The 16,688-nt window shown below is 45.0% G+C and overlaps 4 protein-coding genes across 6 annotated transcripts in view; 2 read left to right on the forward strand and 2 right to left on the reverse strand.

Moving 5' to 3' along the window:
• LOC106610086 (zinc finger protein 350) overlaps positions 1-3,484 on the forward strand; it is a 30,840-nt gene extending 27,356 nt beyond the window's left edge. Inside the window, exons 1-3 of one of the 2 annotated variants that reach the window (XM_045723165.1) lie at positions 65-1,088; positions 1,604-1,734; positions 1,916-3,484. In XM_045723165.1, coding sequence (XP_045579121.1) covers positions 830-1,088; positions 1,604-1,734; positions 1,916-3,034 — 1,509 coding nt within the window. In that variant the 5' untranslated portion in view covers positions 65-829 and the 3' untranslated portion in view covers positions 3,035-3,484. Of the gene's footprint in view, positions 1-64; positions 1,089-1,603; positions 1,735-1,915 lie in introns of those variants that run through there. The other variant, XM_045723164.1, reaches the window with a different exon arrangement.
• Positions 1-9,648, forward strand: part of LOC106610073 (zinc finger protein 214) — an 844,054-nt gene extending 834,406 nt beyond the window's left edge. For both annotated transcript variants that reach the window (XM_045723140.1, XM_045723142.1), the window contains exons 6-7: positions 4,582-4,703; positions 8,465-9,648. In XM_045723140.1, the coding sequence (XP_045579096.1) occupies positions 4,582-4,703; positions 8,465-9,400 (1,058 nt within the window). In that variant the 3' untranslated portion in view covers positions 9,401-9,648. The remainder of the gene's footprint in view (positions 1-4,581; positions 4,704-8,464) is intronic.
• Positions 1-16,688, reverse strand: part of LOC106610081 (zinc finger and SCAN domain-containing protein 2) — a 482,712-nt gene that overhangs the window by 329,001 nt on the left and 137,023 nt on the right. The gene's annotated exons all lie outside the window — the stretch shown is intronic.
• Positions 1-16,688, reverse strand: part of LOC106610133 (zinc finger protein 629) — a 254,819-nt gene that overhangs the window by 172,722 nt on the left and 65,409 nt on the right. The gene's annotated exons all lie outside the window — the stretch shown is intronic.

Below are 16,688 nucleotides of genomic sequence, written 5' to 3' on the forward strand. Positions count from 1 at the left end.
CACCTACAGTGTTTTAGTTGTCAAACTTATGGTCATGTTGCAGCAGTGTGTAGTGCAGGAGGGCATGTGACCAAAAAAAGTGTGTTTCAGTGGAAACAGCTGTGTCAATTGCTGGGGATCAGAAGTGTCTGATGCGAGAGAGACAGTTTGAGGTTGTCAGGGTTCAAGCAGTGCAAAAAGTTTCATGCTGAGGCAGTGAGGAAAGTAGATGATGATGGGCAGAGGGTGAGGGAGTCTGAGAGGATCAATGTGAGTAGTAGGCCAGTACAGAGTGACCCAAACAGTTTGTGCTTTAGTAAGGTTGGCTATTTGGCATTCATTGCTCTGGTCATTAATTGCACCGCACAGATGGAACAGAAATTCCAGAAGACTGATTTGGTAGTAGTAGCAGATAACTTTTATGGCCTTAGGACCTGTTAGGGCCAAAGTAGTGGGAAAAGGTGGTGGGTTTCTTGGGAATAGTGGCGTGTATGTAGGGTAAGATGGTGGTGCAATTAAATTCCCCCAATCTACTTTTCCATTTTCTGTGAACAAAATGTGAAATTCACACTACGACCTGTGAAAGACAGTAATACGCAACTAAGCGTCTAGTCTGCCGGAAAACCACACAAAGAAGAGTGTAAACGGAAGTGAACACCAAGAACATTTTCCACGTTAGCGTTTTTGTTGTTATTTAGATGTTTATTAACACCCTGGAATATAAAATATGAGTAATTTAACTGCACAGCATCACATACTTACGACATGTAGTCTTTAATTCGCTTTGTAGACAGGACTTGGTTGATAGGTGTTATCTAGGTAACGCTAGCTAGCTAGCTAGCTGCTAACAATGGCTAACTGTATGGTTTTTCAAACTCAAATAGCCTCCATCATGGAGGTGCTAGCGAATGCAGCTGTGGCAGAGATCTGTAAACTCGTAGACGACGACTATGCAGTGTTTCGTTTGGAAATAACTCAAAGCCAGAAAGAAAACAGGTCATTGCGGAGGAAACTACAGGTACTAGAACTGAAGGTGGCACGGGAGCGCATCCTCGCCATTCGACCCAGTAGTGTCAAGATCCTCGACAAATACAGAGGAATGTCAAGAGGTACATTTTGCAGAACGCATGGGTTGTCGCCCCGTTCCCAGCTGCACGTGTTCATAGGTGTTACCCAGAATTGGGTCTTGGTTCGTTTTTGGATAGTATGCAATAATTCCCCAGATTATTTAGTAAAGAAACAATATATTCTACCCTGATTATTCATTTATAGCATTTCCTATGATTTAATCAATGTAATACATGGAACATAATACATAGATAATAAAACCTGCACCAGATAGGTGCAGTGAAATCTGTTGTTTTACAGGGTCAGCCATAGTAGTGCCTTGCTCAAGGGCATATCAACTGATTTTCTTTAAAACCCTGTTGGCTTTGGTACTCGAACCAGCAACCATCTGGTTACTGGCCCAACGCTCTAACCGCTAGGCTACCTACCGCCCTGTATATCAAGATAAATGACCTTATGTCCTTGCCATTTCTAGACAGTGTCAATAGTGTACAATATACCGTTTAACATTCACAGTAACTAACCTAACCACCTCTTTACCCCCAATCGCTCTCAGGTGAAGGACATCTCACTGGAGGCCACAGGAGCTTTGTGAAGCCAGCGGGACACAATACATGGAGAGATGACCAACCAATCACTGTTGATGAGGGGAGTGGAACCTCAACCCAGCATATTATCGTGATAGAAGTTAGTGTAATAGTGTAAATCAAACGTGGCCTGTTTATTTCAGAAAGGCTCCCCTCAGCTATTCACTTGCTTACATGTACATCCTAATTAATCTGCCATAGAGGCATTGTTATCTTCCCTACGACATTGTTATCCAACTCAACTCATGTATTGGTAATAACCTCCTCTCTTCTTATGTCAGTCTGCAGATGCAGAGGCTGCAGGTCCTGGGGTCAAGCAGGAGAGGTCTGAAGGAAAGGAGGACCCACAGCATAGCAGAGACATCCAGACTGGTGCGGCTAGAGAGCCCCCTGTAGCCACGGATGAACCCACCACTGCCCCAGTGCATCCCAGGACCCAACGAAGCAGCACGGAGGTCAGTGGAACGCTGAACGCCGTCCTCAAGTCAGACACGAAGACTTTAACGGGCCTGGGGCGACTGGGCTGTCCTCCTGCTCCCTGCACAGAGTATTTACTTTACGGTAGCTCGAGGACGGTTCTGTCCCATCAGGACTCAGGTGACGCTTTACAGACTCACAATGATCCGTCCTGTTCATATGCTACAGAGACACAGATGATATCTGGTGACTTGCCTGTGGGCTTAGATACACAGACTAATCCAATGAGGGGGGACTGGAACCAGTACAGTAGTAGTGTGTACTCTGAAGGGTTCCTAGATAAGAAAGAGGAGGATCTGGTCGTAGATGAGGTGACTGTGAAAGTGGAGAGCGATGCTCCTCTGACATGGAATGCAGACGAGACTCACTTAGGAAAAGGACACTCGCAGGGCAACACAAGTGACTTCTTAGACTACAGGGAAAGCTTAGAGACAAATCTAAATGTCGCAACCCAGTCCCCTTTACACCGAGTGACCATGTTGATGGCACCTTCCAATTCACAAGGCAGCGTCCTTTTCGAACAGGTATCGAACTCAAATGATCAAAAGGCCAAGGAGCGGGAAGGGGCAGCAACAACCGGTGGTAAAGAGAAGCGGTTCCTCTGTATGTTCTGTAACAAAGGCTTCAGCTGTTCCCAGAAGGTGGAGATCCACCAGAGGGTCCACACAGGGGTGAAACCCTTCACCTGTACCCAGTGTCACATGCGCTTTGCCCATGCGGGCAACCTGAAGAGGCACCAGAGGGTCCACACAGGGGTGAAACCCTTCAGCTGTACCCAGTGTCACATGTGCTTCGCCCAGGCTGGTGACCTGAAGCGGCACCAGAGGGTGCACACAGGGGAGAAACCCTACAGCTGTACCCAATGTCCAATGCGCTTCGCCCAGGCAGGTGACCTGAAAAGGCACCTGAAGGTCCACACGTGAGAAGGCCATTTGCTGGGTACGCACTGCAGGAAGAGGTTCTCGGAAAGGAGCTACATCAGGATACACCAGCAGAAAAACCACTCCACTCCATATCTTCTGACATTTAGATCAAACCCTGCATTAAAGACAAAGATTCATTTTGATTGTTGTCAACAGAAAAGATCCGCAGATGCTTTTGGAATAACGAGAGTAACCGATTTCAGTGTTGAATATTCCTGAATAGAATATTGCATCCAGACATTGTGATATATAAGCCTAAAAAGTCTGTTACATATTGTGTTTGTACTGTGTAGGCTATATGATGTCTGCAAATGCATGTTTCATTACTTCCATCCTCAATACATTTTTTCCCAAGACACTTTTAATAAAAAAATGAAGTTCATGCAGTTTTTACGTGTGGTATTCATATGGTGTGTTTGACACTTGTTTATTAAACAAAATTTGACTTTTCATTCTTAGACTTTCATTAAGGAAGCACTTTATAATCAATATAGACTTAAATATAATAAATATACGTACACATATCCACACACTAACAAACACCTACTGTACACGTCAAAATAGTTTAGTCAGGTTTGTCTGATGATGACATAGTTGACATATTTTACCCACATCATCATATTTATGTCAACCATGATGGATTTAATAACAATGAAGTCATTCTGTGACTACAGTATAGGACTCAAACGTAGTGCGGATGGGTAAACACTCCCAAGTGTGTTATTATCCGTGTGTGTGTCTGTGTAATCTGTATCACCTGTCTCTTCCAGGAGGAGGGGTGTGAGGAGAGTCTGGGGAACCCTGAGGGGACCATGGTCATGGAGGACAACCAGACTACACCTCCTCCTGAACCCACAGAGGAACCAGCTGAGCAGCACAGGACCACACACAGTCTCACTGAGGTGAGCCCACTGTGAACTACTGTCTGAATGGTATTAGGTCAGGGCTCGTATCCACAGTGTCTCAGAGTAGGAGTGCTGATCTAGGATCAGTTTTTCCTTTTAGATCATAATTAATAAGAATATGTAGACAGGTGGGGACCTGATCCTTAGACTTTGTGGATACGGGCCCAGGTCTTGATATATTTTGTCAAAAGTGTGGGACCATGCCTTTGAGTTATCTAACCAGTAGCTTATTAACTTACATGTTGCATAGTACTCATAGCAATCCCTCATTGCCCAATCAGAAGATGCTCCATAGCAGGGTGCTCATATCAGATGTCTTGATCCAACATCATCTCACTCTGTATCTCTTACAGTCAGTAGACATGGAGGATGGGAAGCCTGATCTGCTGCTGGTCAAAGAGGAGACAATAGAAGATGAACCAGAGAGCATTGATCTGCTGAGTGGACTAAAGATGGGGGAGCAAGGTAAGGGAGAAATACATACAATAATAGATATTCAATGGGAAAACTGATGCGCCTGACAATTTTCTTGTCTGAATTTTCTTCATTCATTAAATGAAATCAATACAACTTATGTTTACATACACATAATGTATGAACTTGACCAGGTAACTGACAAAAACACTTGACCTCTTCTTGTAGGTGGTTGGCTAGAGGCTAACAGAGGGGACTGGGCAGCCGTCTTGGATTCCCAGACCGGTGCAGCCAAGGACCCAGGGGACAACATAACCGAGCAGGCCAGGACCAGAAGCAATATAGTGGAGGTCAGTGGATGGGACAGCGTCCTCAACTCTGGGCCGGGGAACAACACTGTTAACCACAACCAGAAACAGACAGTGGAACACAAAACAACATCCGAACTTAGTCTCCATGACAACAGACTGGCTGAGACCAGGACAAGGCGTAGATTCGATCCAGGACAGGGAGGTGTCCATATGCGGCTGGAGAGAACAGGCGCTGCTCCTATAGTTGTGATTCAGAGAGACTGATGGAGCCTCAGGTTAACCCCCTAACACATGGTCACTAACCTTTTCTGAGTAAAGATCACTTTCTGAGTCAAAATACAAGCTAATGCAACATGAACCTATTAAAAACGGTACTGTAGCAATGAGGTTTGTGAAGTAGACTATAGGCCCAATACGTTATCACCACATATTGGCTTTGCTTGACTTTCAATGCCAATACATTGTTTGGACAATTTGTAAAAATTATATTTCAACATTTGAGATAGGCTATATGATCACACCGGTAATAGATCAGTTGTTGTATTACTTGTGAGGCACAGCTGAGTGAGCATACATTTAAATAGTTTATTTTTATTTTACTGGGCTGATGGTGCCTGCATCTGATGGTCAGTCTCAGCGGAGGGAGAGAGCAGCAGATGGGCTCTGCCTCCCAGTGTCCCGCCACTCTCTCTTTCCGCTGCTGTCACTGACCAAAAAGGCCTGGAGTCGCACCCCATTATGTCTGCCTCATGCACATGTTGGTACTCCTATGAACAGAGAAAGTGAAATATTCTTCGATATAAAAAAAAAAAAGCCGCAGATAACAACAACAACGCAAGCCTATCAATACACTTTCCTACTCATTCATTACAACTACAGTGCTGGTTGTAGTGCCAGTGGAAGTAGGAAGAATGTGCATTTTATTGCTTATAAAAGTGTTGAATACAAAGTGTTGACAGTTCTGAGTTTTTTCTTAATTTTTTTATTTCACCTTTATTTAACCAGGTAGGCAAGTTGAGAACAAGTTCTCATTTACAATTGCGACCTGGCCAAGATAAAGCAAAGCAGTTCGACAACATACAACAACACAGAGTTACACATGGAGTAAAACAAATATACAGTCAATAATACAGTAGAAAAATAAGTCTATGTACAATGTGAGCAAATGAGGTGAGATAAGGGAGGTATAAAGGCAAAAAAAGGCCATGGTGGCGAAGTACATACAATATAGCAAGTAAAACACTGGAATGGTAGATTTGTAGTAGAAGAAAGTGCAAAGTAGAAATACAGTTAATGGGGTGCAAAGGGGCAAAATAAATAAATACAGTAGGGGAAGAGGTAGTTGTTTGAGCTAAATTATAGATGGGCTATGTACAGGTGCAGTGATCTGTGAGCTGATCTGACAGCTGGTGCTTAAAGCTAGTGAGGGAGATAAGTGTTTCCAGTTTCAGAGATTTTTGTAGTTCGTTCCAGTCATTGGCAGCAGAGAACTGGAAGGAGAGACGGCCAAAGGAGGAATTGGCTTTGGGGGTGACCAGTGAGATATACCTGCTGGAGCGCGTGCTACAGGTGGGTGCTGCTATGGTGACCAGTGAGCGGAGATAAGGGGGGACTTTACCTAGCAGGGTCTTGTAGATGACCTGGAGCCAGTGGGTTTGGTGACGAGTATGAAGCGAGGGCCAGCCAACGAGAGTGTACAGGTCGCAGTGGTGGGTAGTATATAGGGCTTTGGTGACAAAACGGATGGCACTGTGATAGACTGCATCCAATTTGTTGAGTAGGGTATTGGAGGCTATTTTGTAAATGACATCGCCAAAGTCGAGGATCGGTAGGATGGTCAGTTTTACGAGGGTATGTTTGGCAGCATGAGTGAAGGATGCTTTGTTGCGAAATAGGAAGCCAATTCTTGATTTAACTTTGGATTGGAGATGTTTGATGTGAGTCTGGAAGGAGAGTTTACACTCTAACCAGACACCTAGGTATTTGTAGTTGTCCACATATTCTAAGTCAGTAAGAACTTAAACATGAACTCACTCATAAAAACAGCAGCTCTTTGCTGCATTCGTTGACAGTCTCTCTCTAGTCATGAATTTAAACTTTTTAAAATCTCACAGTATCAACTTGGCTGTATCTTTCTTTTAAGCCTGCTACGTTACTGCAGACACGGTCATCTAAGCCGTCCGATTGGCCGGAGGTAGGCCTATAGTGCTCTTGATTTGCTCTCTGGGCCTGCCGGGATAGCAGAGTTGACCCATTTCATGTGTCTGAAGGTACAGTGGGAACACAGCTGAATCAGTTGCACCTACCACCAACAGCGCAAGACGAATACAAATAAATAGGAACGCAAGGCTTTATCATTGGTTTTTTTACAGAAATGTTTGGCGATGGACCAGTTGGTGACCACTGCCCTGACAGGTGCTGCCTTCAGCCTGCCTTCTATAGGATCTATCAACTGGAACATGGACCCTGTGACAACACAGACACTCCCTGGCCTTCGTCCTCCTCACACTCTCCTAATGTTAAACCAGACCTCAGACAATGCCAGTGCCTCAACACTAAATGGCTACACAAGCCCATTGACAAATGACAGTAGTAGTAATGCTATCAGTAGATCCGGTGGCAAAGAGAAGCGCTTCCTGTGTTCATTCTGTGGGAAAACGTTCAGTTTCCCCAAACAGGTGGAGATCCACCAGAGGATGCACACAGGGAAAAATCTGTTTGGTTGCCACCTGTGTCAGGCACTTTCTCTCACTCTTTCAAGCTGAAAAGGCACCACACAGGTGAGAAACCCTACAGCTTCCCCCAGTGTGACAAGAGGTTCTCCCACCAGCACCAGCTGAAGATGCGCCTGTACGCACTGCGGGAAGAGGTTCTCAGAGAGAAGCTACCTTAGTCTTTGTAGTTAATTCTGTTGGTTTTGGATGTAGTGGGGAACTAGATGAGTTGAACTGAGGAAAGAATAAGTATGATGAGGCAGAATAGATTATATGGTGATGGTTGGTGTGATGGTGTCTGTAAAAATGCTTTACTGATGAAAAGTGACAACAATGTCCCTTTAGCTCAGGGGTGGGCAATTCCGGTCCTCGAGGGCCTGATTGGTGTCAGAGTTTTGCCCCAGCCCCAGCTAACAACACCTCACTCCAATAACCACCTAATCATGATCTTCATTTTAGAGTGCAATTTGATTATTCAGCTGTGTTTGCTATGGATGGAGAAAAAGTGTGACACCAATCAGGCCCTCGAGGACTGGAGTTGCCCACCTCTGCTTTAGCTTTTATAGTGAGGTAAGGATAGTGCCTTAATTAATGTTTACTTGACATGAAGTGGTGAAGATGTGTGCAATGTAATGTTGAACCTTTTCCAAAGTATTCTAAAATGTATTTTATCAAAGCGAGGGTACCAAATTTAGAATAAAAGGGCAAGTGTTACCATAGTGAGAAAAGTTATTCTACTTGTCACGTATCGTACTGTACTTCAAAGTTATGTTACTGTATGACTATTTTGTTTAATTAAATACATATTCAACTCTGTGCTGACTGACTTAGTTATTTTTGTATCATTACAGGGACTGAGTTTTCCTTGTCTCAGTCGAACCAAAACATTATACTTAATTCTTGAATCAACACATGGATATTTTTTATAATAAACTCCAATGACTCCATATTGTTACGTACTTGAATCACACCGTTAGAGATGGGCTTGACTGGTTAACATTTTATAATATCATGTTTCTGTTTGTACAGCAAGGAGATTCTTATATGAACCTTTTATATGCTCTTCTGTGCAATTTGTTTTTACAGTCTGCAGTCCGTGAGGACCTGCTGATATCAGGTGTTGCTGGCAGGAGAGACTGGACCTCTGAGGCGGCTGGTCACAAACCCTGGCCCTGGATCAGAACCCTGGATCAGGAACCATCACGCTTCCTTCCCGATTTGGAACTAGGACCGAACCATGAGGAACAGAGACTTCACCACACAGAACACAACCAGTGGACAGGTGGACTGAACCATCTCAGTCCTGGTGGTCATCAGAGAGACAGAGGCTCCAGTCAGGGATCCAGTCTGCAGCACAGACCCTTCTCTTCACAGTCTCAGTGCAGGGATGAAGCAGGGCCTGGGGCTGATAGAGATAGACCCTCCTGTTCCTATGATACAAACACCACAGTATCCATGATGAACAGAGCAGGTCACCCTGGGCTTCAGCCTTCAGAGAGAGTGGTGGGAGACTCCCCCGGTGGGAGTCTATCAGGAAGTCTGTCTTCTCTTTCAGGGTCTCGTCTAATGCCTGGTGAATGGGTTCATAGAAGGCCTGGACCTGGGTCTAGCCTTCCTCAGTTACCTCATGGTTACCACACCAATACAGACATGGTCAGGGTTGGCGTTCACCCCAAGAGGTACCTAGCCCATAACACAGAACACAATCCCAACAACACCCAAACAATGGCTAGAGGTCAAGGATGGAGCTCAAAGACTAACCATCTGAGGGAGGTGGCTCCTGCTTCTACCTCTGGTGTCATTGGCTCACAACGTGGGAGGCCGAGCGTTCGGTCGGACGCAGACAAGCCGCATGCATGTCCCACATGTGGGAAGCGTTTCACTGAGGCGAACTATGTGAAGAGGCACCAGACCGTTCACACCAAGGAGAGGCCCTTCAAGTGTAAATTGTGTTACAAGAGCTTTGCCTTCTTGAGCAACCTTATCAGACATAAGACTGTCCACAATGGGAAGAAATCGTAGCATTGTGACTTGAGATGCACAAAAGGGGATATCTGGGAACCATTTTTTAGCTGACATAATATTATTATTAAGATGAAGAGTCTTGGGGCAAGAGGTTAATTAATCACATACCCCTCCTTAAAACCCTTTGTTAACTGTGTAAATACCTGTTTTTAGAGAGACAATAGCCTAAATCTAGGCTAGACCATGGACAATTGAATATTTACTGTACTGAGGTGATGTAGATGGAATAAAGTAATTATATTGTATTCTTTTCTACTGTATTCTCTCTACACACTGTTCTTTCTAAACGAGTGTGCTCTCAGCTTGAAAGATACTGATCATAGGAGATCTGATGTGTAATGTAGTAAGCAGTTCCGTATTTCAAAGAACAGTGCGCATACCTTTTTCGTTTAACCATATCCTTTGAGCTATGACTCCAACCGAAAAAGACCCTCTTCTTCAGTGTAAACGGAATCGCTATGTGTATTAACTGTAGGGGTAGCCATGTTGCTGGAGATCAGACGTGTCCAGTGAGAGAATGGCAGGTCGAGGTTGTCAGAGTAGTACAGAAGGTGTCGTATGCTAAGGTAGTGAAGAGAGTAGTAGAGGAAGATCCAGGGCGAGGGATCCTAAGAGGTTCCGTATGAGTAGGCCGAAGTTAGAGACTCAATAGAGAATGATAGAAATAACGTGTGCTTCAGTAAGCTTGGCTTCTTGGCGTGCATTGTCATGGTTATCAACTGTACCGCGGAAATGGAACCTAAATCACAGAAATGTTGTGCCAGCAGCAGAGAAGAACTTTACGTGATTTTACTGTATAAGATTTACACGTTGTGTTGAACGATAGTGTTCCGTCCTCCCAGGCTGCCTGCCTACCTGGTATAGGATCAGATAGGGCCAAAGTGGTGGAATAATGATGAAGTTTAATGGTTGTAGGGTTCGTTTTTTTGTTTGTTCGTTTTTTTAAGGCCAGGCACCACAGGCAGAAATTGTGATTTTGCTTCCATCTGTCAATTTTCAGATTTTGGGATATTTTGCAACTATAACTTCCATACTTTCATAAAATGTACAAATAATTTGGCAGTAAGGTATATAAATACTTTATTTGTATCATTTTATCCCAACTCCGTCAACTACACCATAAATGTCGTTCTTGATAGCATGTTTCATGTAGAACTTCAACCGCTATTTTTTTTGTTCTCCATGTTGAATCATATATAATTCAAAAGCTTGTTTTCCGGAGCATATCATTAGATGGTCCATACATGGCTATATCTTGTTTAGACGTAGTGCTTCGTGCTGAAAAAGTTGTCATTTCCTGACATCCGATTGGTTATTGGCATTTAAAGGCCCTTTTCGGCAACCTGATTGGTTCTAATGCCTCACGTACGGCGCAGCGCTTCCTTTTTTGAAAATATCTCCCGCGAAGAATCAACGTAAAGCGAGACAAAATGAGAAAATCTCGAAGAATATACCTACAGTATATGAATAAAAATAGTCGATCTCAGTTAGCCAATGCGATAAAAGCAGTGAATGAAAGAAAAAATGTGCCTGATCCGCCGATCGAGGCAGTACAGGTAGAGGAGGAAAAGGAGGTAGCCCGCAGCAGCGCCTTGAAACGCAAATTAGTTGAGATGAAGATGACAGCTAGCAGCGATCAACCAGACAGCAGCCAGGCAACAGTGGTTTTTATTCCTTTTATTTTTGATCCTAAGTGTCTAAACACTGGGCTGAAAATCACCATAGACTTCACCAACCAGTGATTCTGTCATGATAGAATGTGCAGACTGTAGTGATGTAATGTGCAGACTGTAGTGATGTAATGTGCAGACTGTGATGATAGAATGTGCAGACTGTAGTGATGTAATGTGCAGACTGTAATGATATAATGTGCAGACTGTAGTGATGTAATGTGCAGACTGTAATGATAAGAATATGCAGACTGTAATGATAAGAATGTGCAGACTGTAATGATAAGAATATGCAGACTGTAATGATAAGAATATGCAGACTGTAATGATAGAATGTGCAGACTAATGATAGAATGTGCAGACTGTAATGATAGAATGTGCAGACTGTGATGATAGAATGTGCAGACTGTAATGATAGAATGTGCAGACTGTAATGATGTAATGTGCAGACTGTAATGATGTAATGTGCAGACTGTAATAAGAATATGCAGACTGTAATGATAAGAATGTGCAGACTGTAATGATAAGAATATGCAGACTGTAATGATAAGAATGTGCAGACTGTAATGATAGAAAGTGCAGACTGTAATGATAGAACGTGCAGACTGTGATGATAGAACGTGCAGACTGTGATGATAGAATGTGCAGACTGTGATGATAGAATGTGCAGACTGTGATGATAGAATGTGCAGACTGTGATGATAGAATGTGCAGACTGTGATGATAGAATGTGCAGACTGTGATGATAGAATGTGCAGACTGTGAGATAGAATGTGCAGACTGTAATGATAGAATGTGCAGACTGTGATGATAGAATGTGCAGACTGTAATGATAGAATGTGCAGACTGTAATCATAGAATGTGCAGACTGTGATGATAGAATATGCAGACTGTAATGATAAGAATGTGCAGACTGTATTGATAAGAATATGCAGACTAATGATAGAATGTGCAGACTGTAATGATAGAATGTGCAGACTTTGATGATAGAATATGCAGACTGTGAAGGTGATCGTGATGCATTTAGGAGGAGTGTTTACACTTCCTCCAGGCTGCAAGAGTGCTCCACGGGAGATGTGGCATTTCATATAAATGTGAGGATGGTTCTTCTAGCCCACGAACTTGTACTCGGTTATGCAGCCCTAAAGAAAATAAGAAAAGTACTAGGGATTCCTTCCTTGCTTCTCAGCTCATATCAGAGACATGACAGGTAAATAAAAAGGGAGAGTAGCCCATTATTGTCAGGTGACTTGCTGTGCATCCATAATATTTATTTCCTTGCTCCAGCAAATGTTTTCAAAGTTAACAAAACAGAGTGATAGGAAAACATAACTATCCAATGAGACTGTCACATAGGCCTACAGTGTCATAGGGCTGTAGCCTAATGTGATTAGTGAGAAATTAGCTTAACATAAAGTAAATACATGCTGATATGCTAATATTTACATAGGGTAACATGCTGATATTTAGTCCTGCAGTTATGTCTGTAATGTCGACAGACATAAGTACTTTTCCCCTCTACTTTAGTTTCAGAGATTTACAGAGGGCTACTAGTCAATGGAGAGTGCTGCAAAGATAATTAGAAGAGCATACGCAGATATAGACCCAGACATAGCAGTGTTGCTGAAGGAGGATGAGGATGTCATCATAGACATTAATCTATCCTTCGATGGCACTTGGCACAAGAGATGATTCACTTCCAACTACGGGATAGGTGTGTGCATTGGTGCTGGTACCAGCGAGCCATAGAAAATGGTGAAAATCGACCCTGTCAAAAAAAACTTTGGAGGCCATACTTTTTAATAGAGAGGTTGCACAGAAAATGGTACCTGTAAATCATAGGATGTCAAATGATAACGTCCTCAAAAGAATGTAGCACGGAGGAACCCAGATTGCAAATGAATGTCTGAACTCTGTAAAATGGTCGCGAGGCTCCTAAACTGTCTTCGTGGGCAAAAGCCACATTGACGGAACAGCCAGTACCCACGTTCAGTGAGGGAGCCACTGCTATAACAAATGTGATGAACAAATTGTGGCTTGACAGCACTTTGGTGACACTGGAGCAATCAGAGAGGAGTTGTGAGAGCTGATGCTGCTTCAATGGAGTGTGCCAAGCGTAGGCGCAGGTCCCATGACACAGTCAAAAAAGTAAAGCGTCACCAGCAATAACTCATAGAGGGCCTTACATATGGGGCAGGCATAGCTGATTAATGTTCTGCACATTTCAACAGCCATACAGAATCCTTGTATGTGACAAATTGAGCAAAGCGATATGAGAATTTGCCCAAAACTGCATATTTGCCCAACAGACCAGTATTCAAAGCAAATGCTCTATTGCTTGAAACAAATGTATTAAACGTGCTAATGTATTTGTAAAATGTATATTTGATGTTTATTTTTCAGTTTAGAAGTGATATATGAATAAGAGTTTCATTAATGTGACATAAATGGTCATATTTATGGAAAGTACATTTTAATTGCGTTAGCCTCTTTATCGGCCATTTTCTCAAAATGACATGTTCCTGGTGCGCCAATTCATTTTTCTCAGTCTTCAAAGGACGTACATTCCCATTATTCCACACACAAGTTCTTAGGTCTTATAGTCAGACTTTTACAGGGGCTTTCTCATGTATATCTTGTGTCGTTCTGATTTTAAGTGTCATTTTATGTGTAAATATATGCAAAATATGCATCTGTCATACTGAATAGTGTATTTTAAATAATTCCAAGAAATGGCAATATTTTGATAAACTGATCTGTAAAAGACTGACCATTGAGTGTCTTAACACAATAAAACAAAACAAAAACATTCTGCCTTGAAGCAATGTGTTGAAAAACAGATTCTCGTAATATGCAAATTAGCACATATTTAAGGACGATTTGCATATTTAAATTTTTTAATAAATAAAACTTGTAATACAATAATATCTTGTATTTATGTATACTTTCAACTGGTAAAGTTTCAGTCTGATGAGAGTAATGAAATAATATCCTTATTAGCCTGTGGTCCCTGGCCTTAAAATTATTATTAAACAGTAACATGCAAAACACAAAAAACAGAACAGGATTACACAAAAAAAAATAATAATACAAATCCACGTTATATCAAATCAAATACAGACATGTACTGAATACATTGACATTTTGTATGGCATACGTTTGAATGATTCTAAATATTTGTCCAAGTCCGATTTTCAAAAAGGGGTCTTTTTCTTCATACATTTTTAATTTGTATGAAAAATATTCCTAATAAAATAGAGATTTATGACATTCTGACGTTCAATTGTGGAATCAGTGTAGTAAAATAATATGTCAAACTGTAACGGCTGTCTACGGAAGAAGTGGACCAAAATGCGGCGGAGTTAGGGTTCGTCTTTTTTAATGTTACGAACACTATGCAATTAACAAAACAACAAAACTGACAGCCAACACAGTCCTGTCAGGTGCAACAACAGTGACAAGCACAATTACCCACACCACAGAAACGTAGGCAACTTGTGTGACTCCCAATCAACCACAACCCTCTACAGCTGTGCTTGATTGGAAGTCACACGGCCAAAATTAAATGAAACAATAAAACACTTACTCCCTTCTGCCACGTCCTGACCCAACTACACCCTCTACTGGTCAGGACGTGACAGTACCCCCCCCTCAAGGTGCAGACCCCGGGATGCACCTAAAAAAAGGAAAACACAAAAAAAATCCCCAACAAAAAGGAACACCTAAACAATAAGGGAGGGAAGGGAGGGTGGCTGCCGTCACCGACGGCACTGTGCTACACCCTCCCTCCCCAACCCACCTATCCTGGAGGTGGCTCAGGTGCAGGACGTGGACCTCGCTCCACCTTCGGCGTCGCCCACTCTGTTGGCGCCGATCGCTGCGCCGGGCAGATGGGCCACTCGGGCTGACCCTGACAGACGGGCCACTCGGGCTGACCCTGACAGACGGGCCACTCGGGCTGGGCCGGAAGGCATGCGGGCCACTCGGGCTGGGCCGGAAGGCAGGCGGGCCACTCGGGCTGGGCCGGAAGGCAGGCGGGCCACTCGGGCTGGGCCGGAAGGCAGGCGGGCCACTCGGGCTGGGCCGGAAGGCATGCGGGCCACTCGGGCTGGGCCGGAAGGCATGCGGGCCACTCGGGCTGGGCCGGAAGGCATGCGGGCCACTCGGGCTGGGCCGGAAGGCAGGCGGGCCACTCGGGCTGGGCCGGAGGGCAGGAGGACCACTCGGGCAGAACCGGGCAGTCCGGCCACTCCGGCAGAACCGGGCAGTCCGGCCACTCCGGCAGAACCGGGCAGTCCGGCCACTCCGGCAGAACCGGGCAGTCCGGCCACTCCGGCAGAACCGGGCAGTCCGGCCACTCCGGCAGAACCGGGCAGTCCGACGACTGTTGACTGGCGGGCAGCTCTGACGACTGTTGACTGGCGGGCAGCTCTGACGACTGTTGACTGGCGGGCAGCTCTGACGACTGTTGACTGGCGGGCAGCTCTGACGACTGTTGACTGGCGGGCAGCTCTGACGACTGTTGACTGGCGGGCAGCTCTGACGACTGTTGACTGGCGGGCAGCTCTGACGACTGTTGACTGGCGGGCAGCTCTGACGACTGTTGACTGGCGGGCAGCTCTGACGACTGTTGACTGGCGGGCAGCTCTGACGACTGTTGACTGGCGGGCAGCTCTGACGACTGTAGACTGGCGGGCAGCTCCAACTCAGGATTCACCAGGCTGGGGAGACATAACGGAGGCCTGGCTTGAGGAGGTGGCACAGGAGAGACCAGGGTGGAGAGACCCACTGGAGGACCGGTCCGTGGAGGAGACACGGGCTTGACCAGGATAGGGAGATCCACTGGAGGACTGGTCCGTGGAGGAGACACGGGCTTGACCAGGATAGAGAGACCCACTGGAGTACTGGTCCGTGGAGGAGGCACGGGCTTGACCAGGATAGGGAGACCCACTGGAGGTCTGGTCCGTGGAGGAGACACGGGCTTGACCAGGATAGAGAGACCCACTGGAGTACTGGTCCGTGGAGGAGGCACGGGCTTGACCAGGATAGGAAGACATGCAGGAGGCTTGGTTCTGGGCGTAGGTACAGGATGTGCAGGGCTGTGAAGACATGGAGGAGGCCTGTTTCTGGGCGCAGGCACAGTCTTTACCAGACAACCAGCACGCACCTCAGGACGAGTATGGAGAGCTGCCTCAGGTGACATCATACCCACGACACGCTCATTAGGGCGAATGCCGTACTTTATGCACCACACTAGCAGCTCTCTCATCTCTCTCTCTCCTAATTTTCCCATTAACCCCGTCACAGTCTCTGTCTCATAGCCCTCGCTCACCTCCAATGTCATCCCGACTGGCTCTGGTTCCGACCTCAGCTCCACCGACTGTCCCGTGTGCCCCCCCCAAAAAAATATTGGGGCTGCCTCTCGCGCTCGTTGCGCTCTCTCTCCTCGTAGTATCGCCTCTCCGCTCTCGCCGCTTCAATCTCCCACTGCGGGAGGCGATAATCCCCAGCCTGAGTCCATGGTCCCTCTCCGTCCAGGATCTGTTCCCATGTCCATTTGTCCATAACGCAGTAGTCCTGCTGCTCCTTCCTCTTCCGCCGCTTGGTCCTGGTTT

This window comes from Salmo salar, chromosome ssa08 (assembly GCF_905237065.1).
Source record: "Salmo salar chromosome ssa08, Ssal_v3.1, whole genome shotgun sequence".
Classification (NCBI taxonomy): domain Eukaryota; kingdom Metazoa; phylum Chordata; class Actinopteri; order Salmoniformes; family Salmonidae; genus Salmo; species Salmo salar.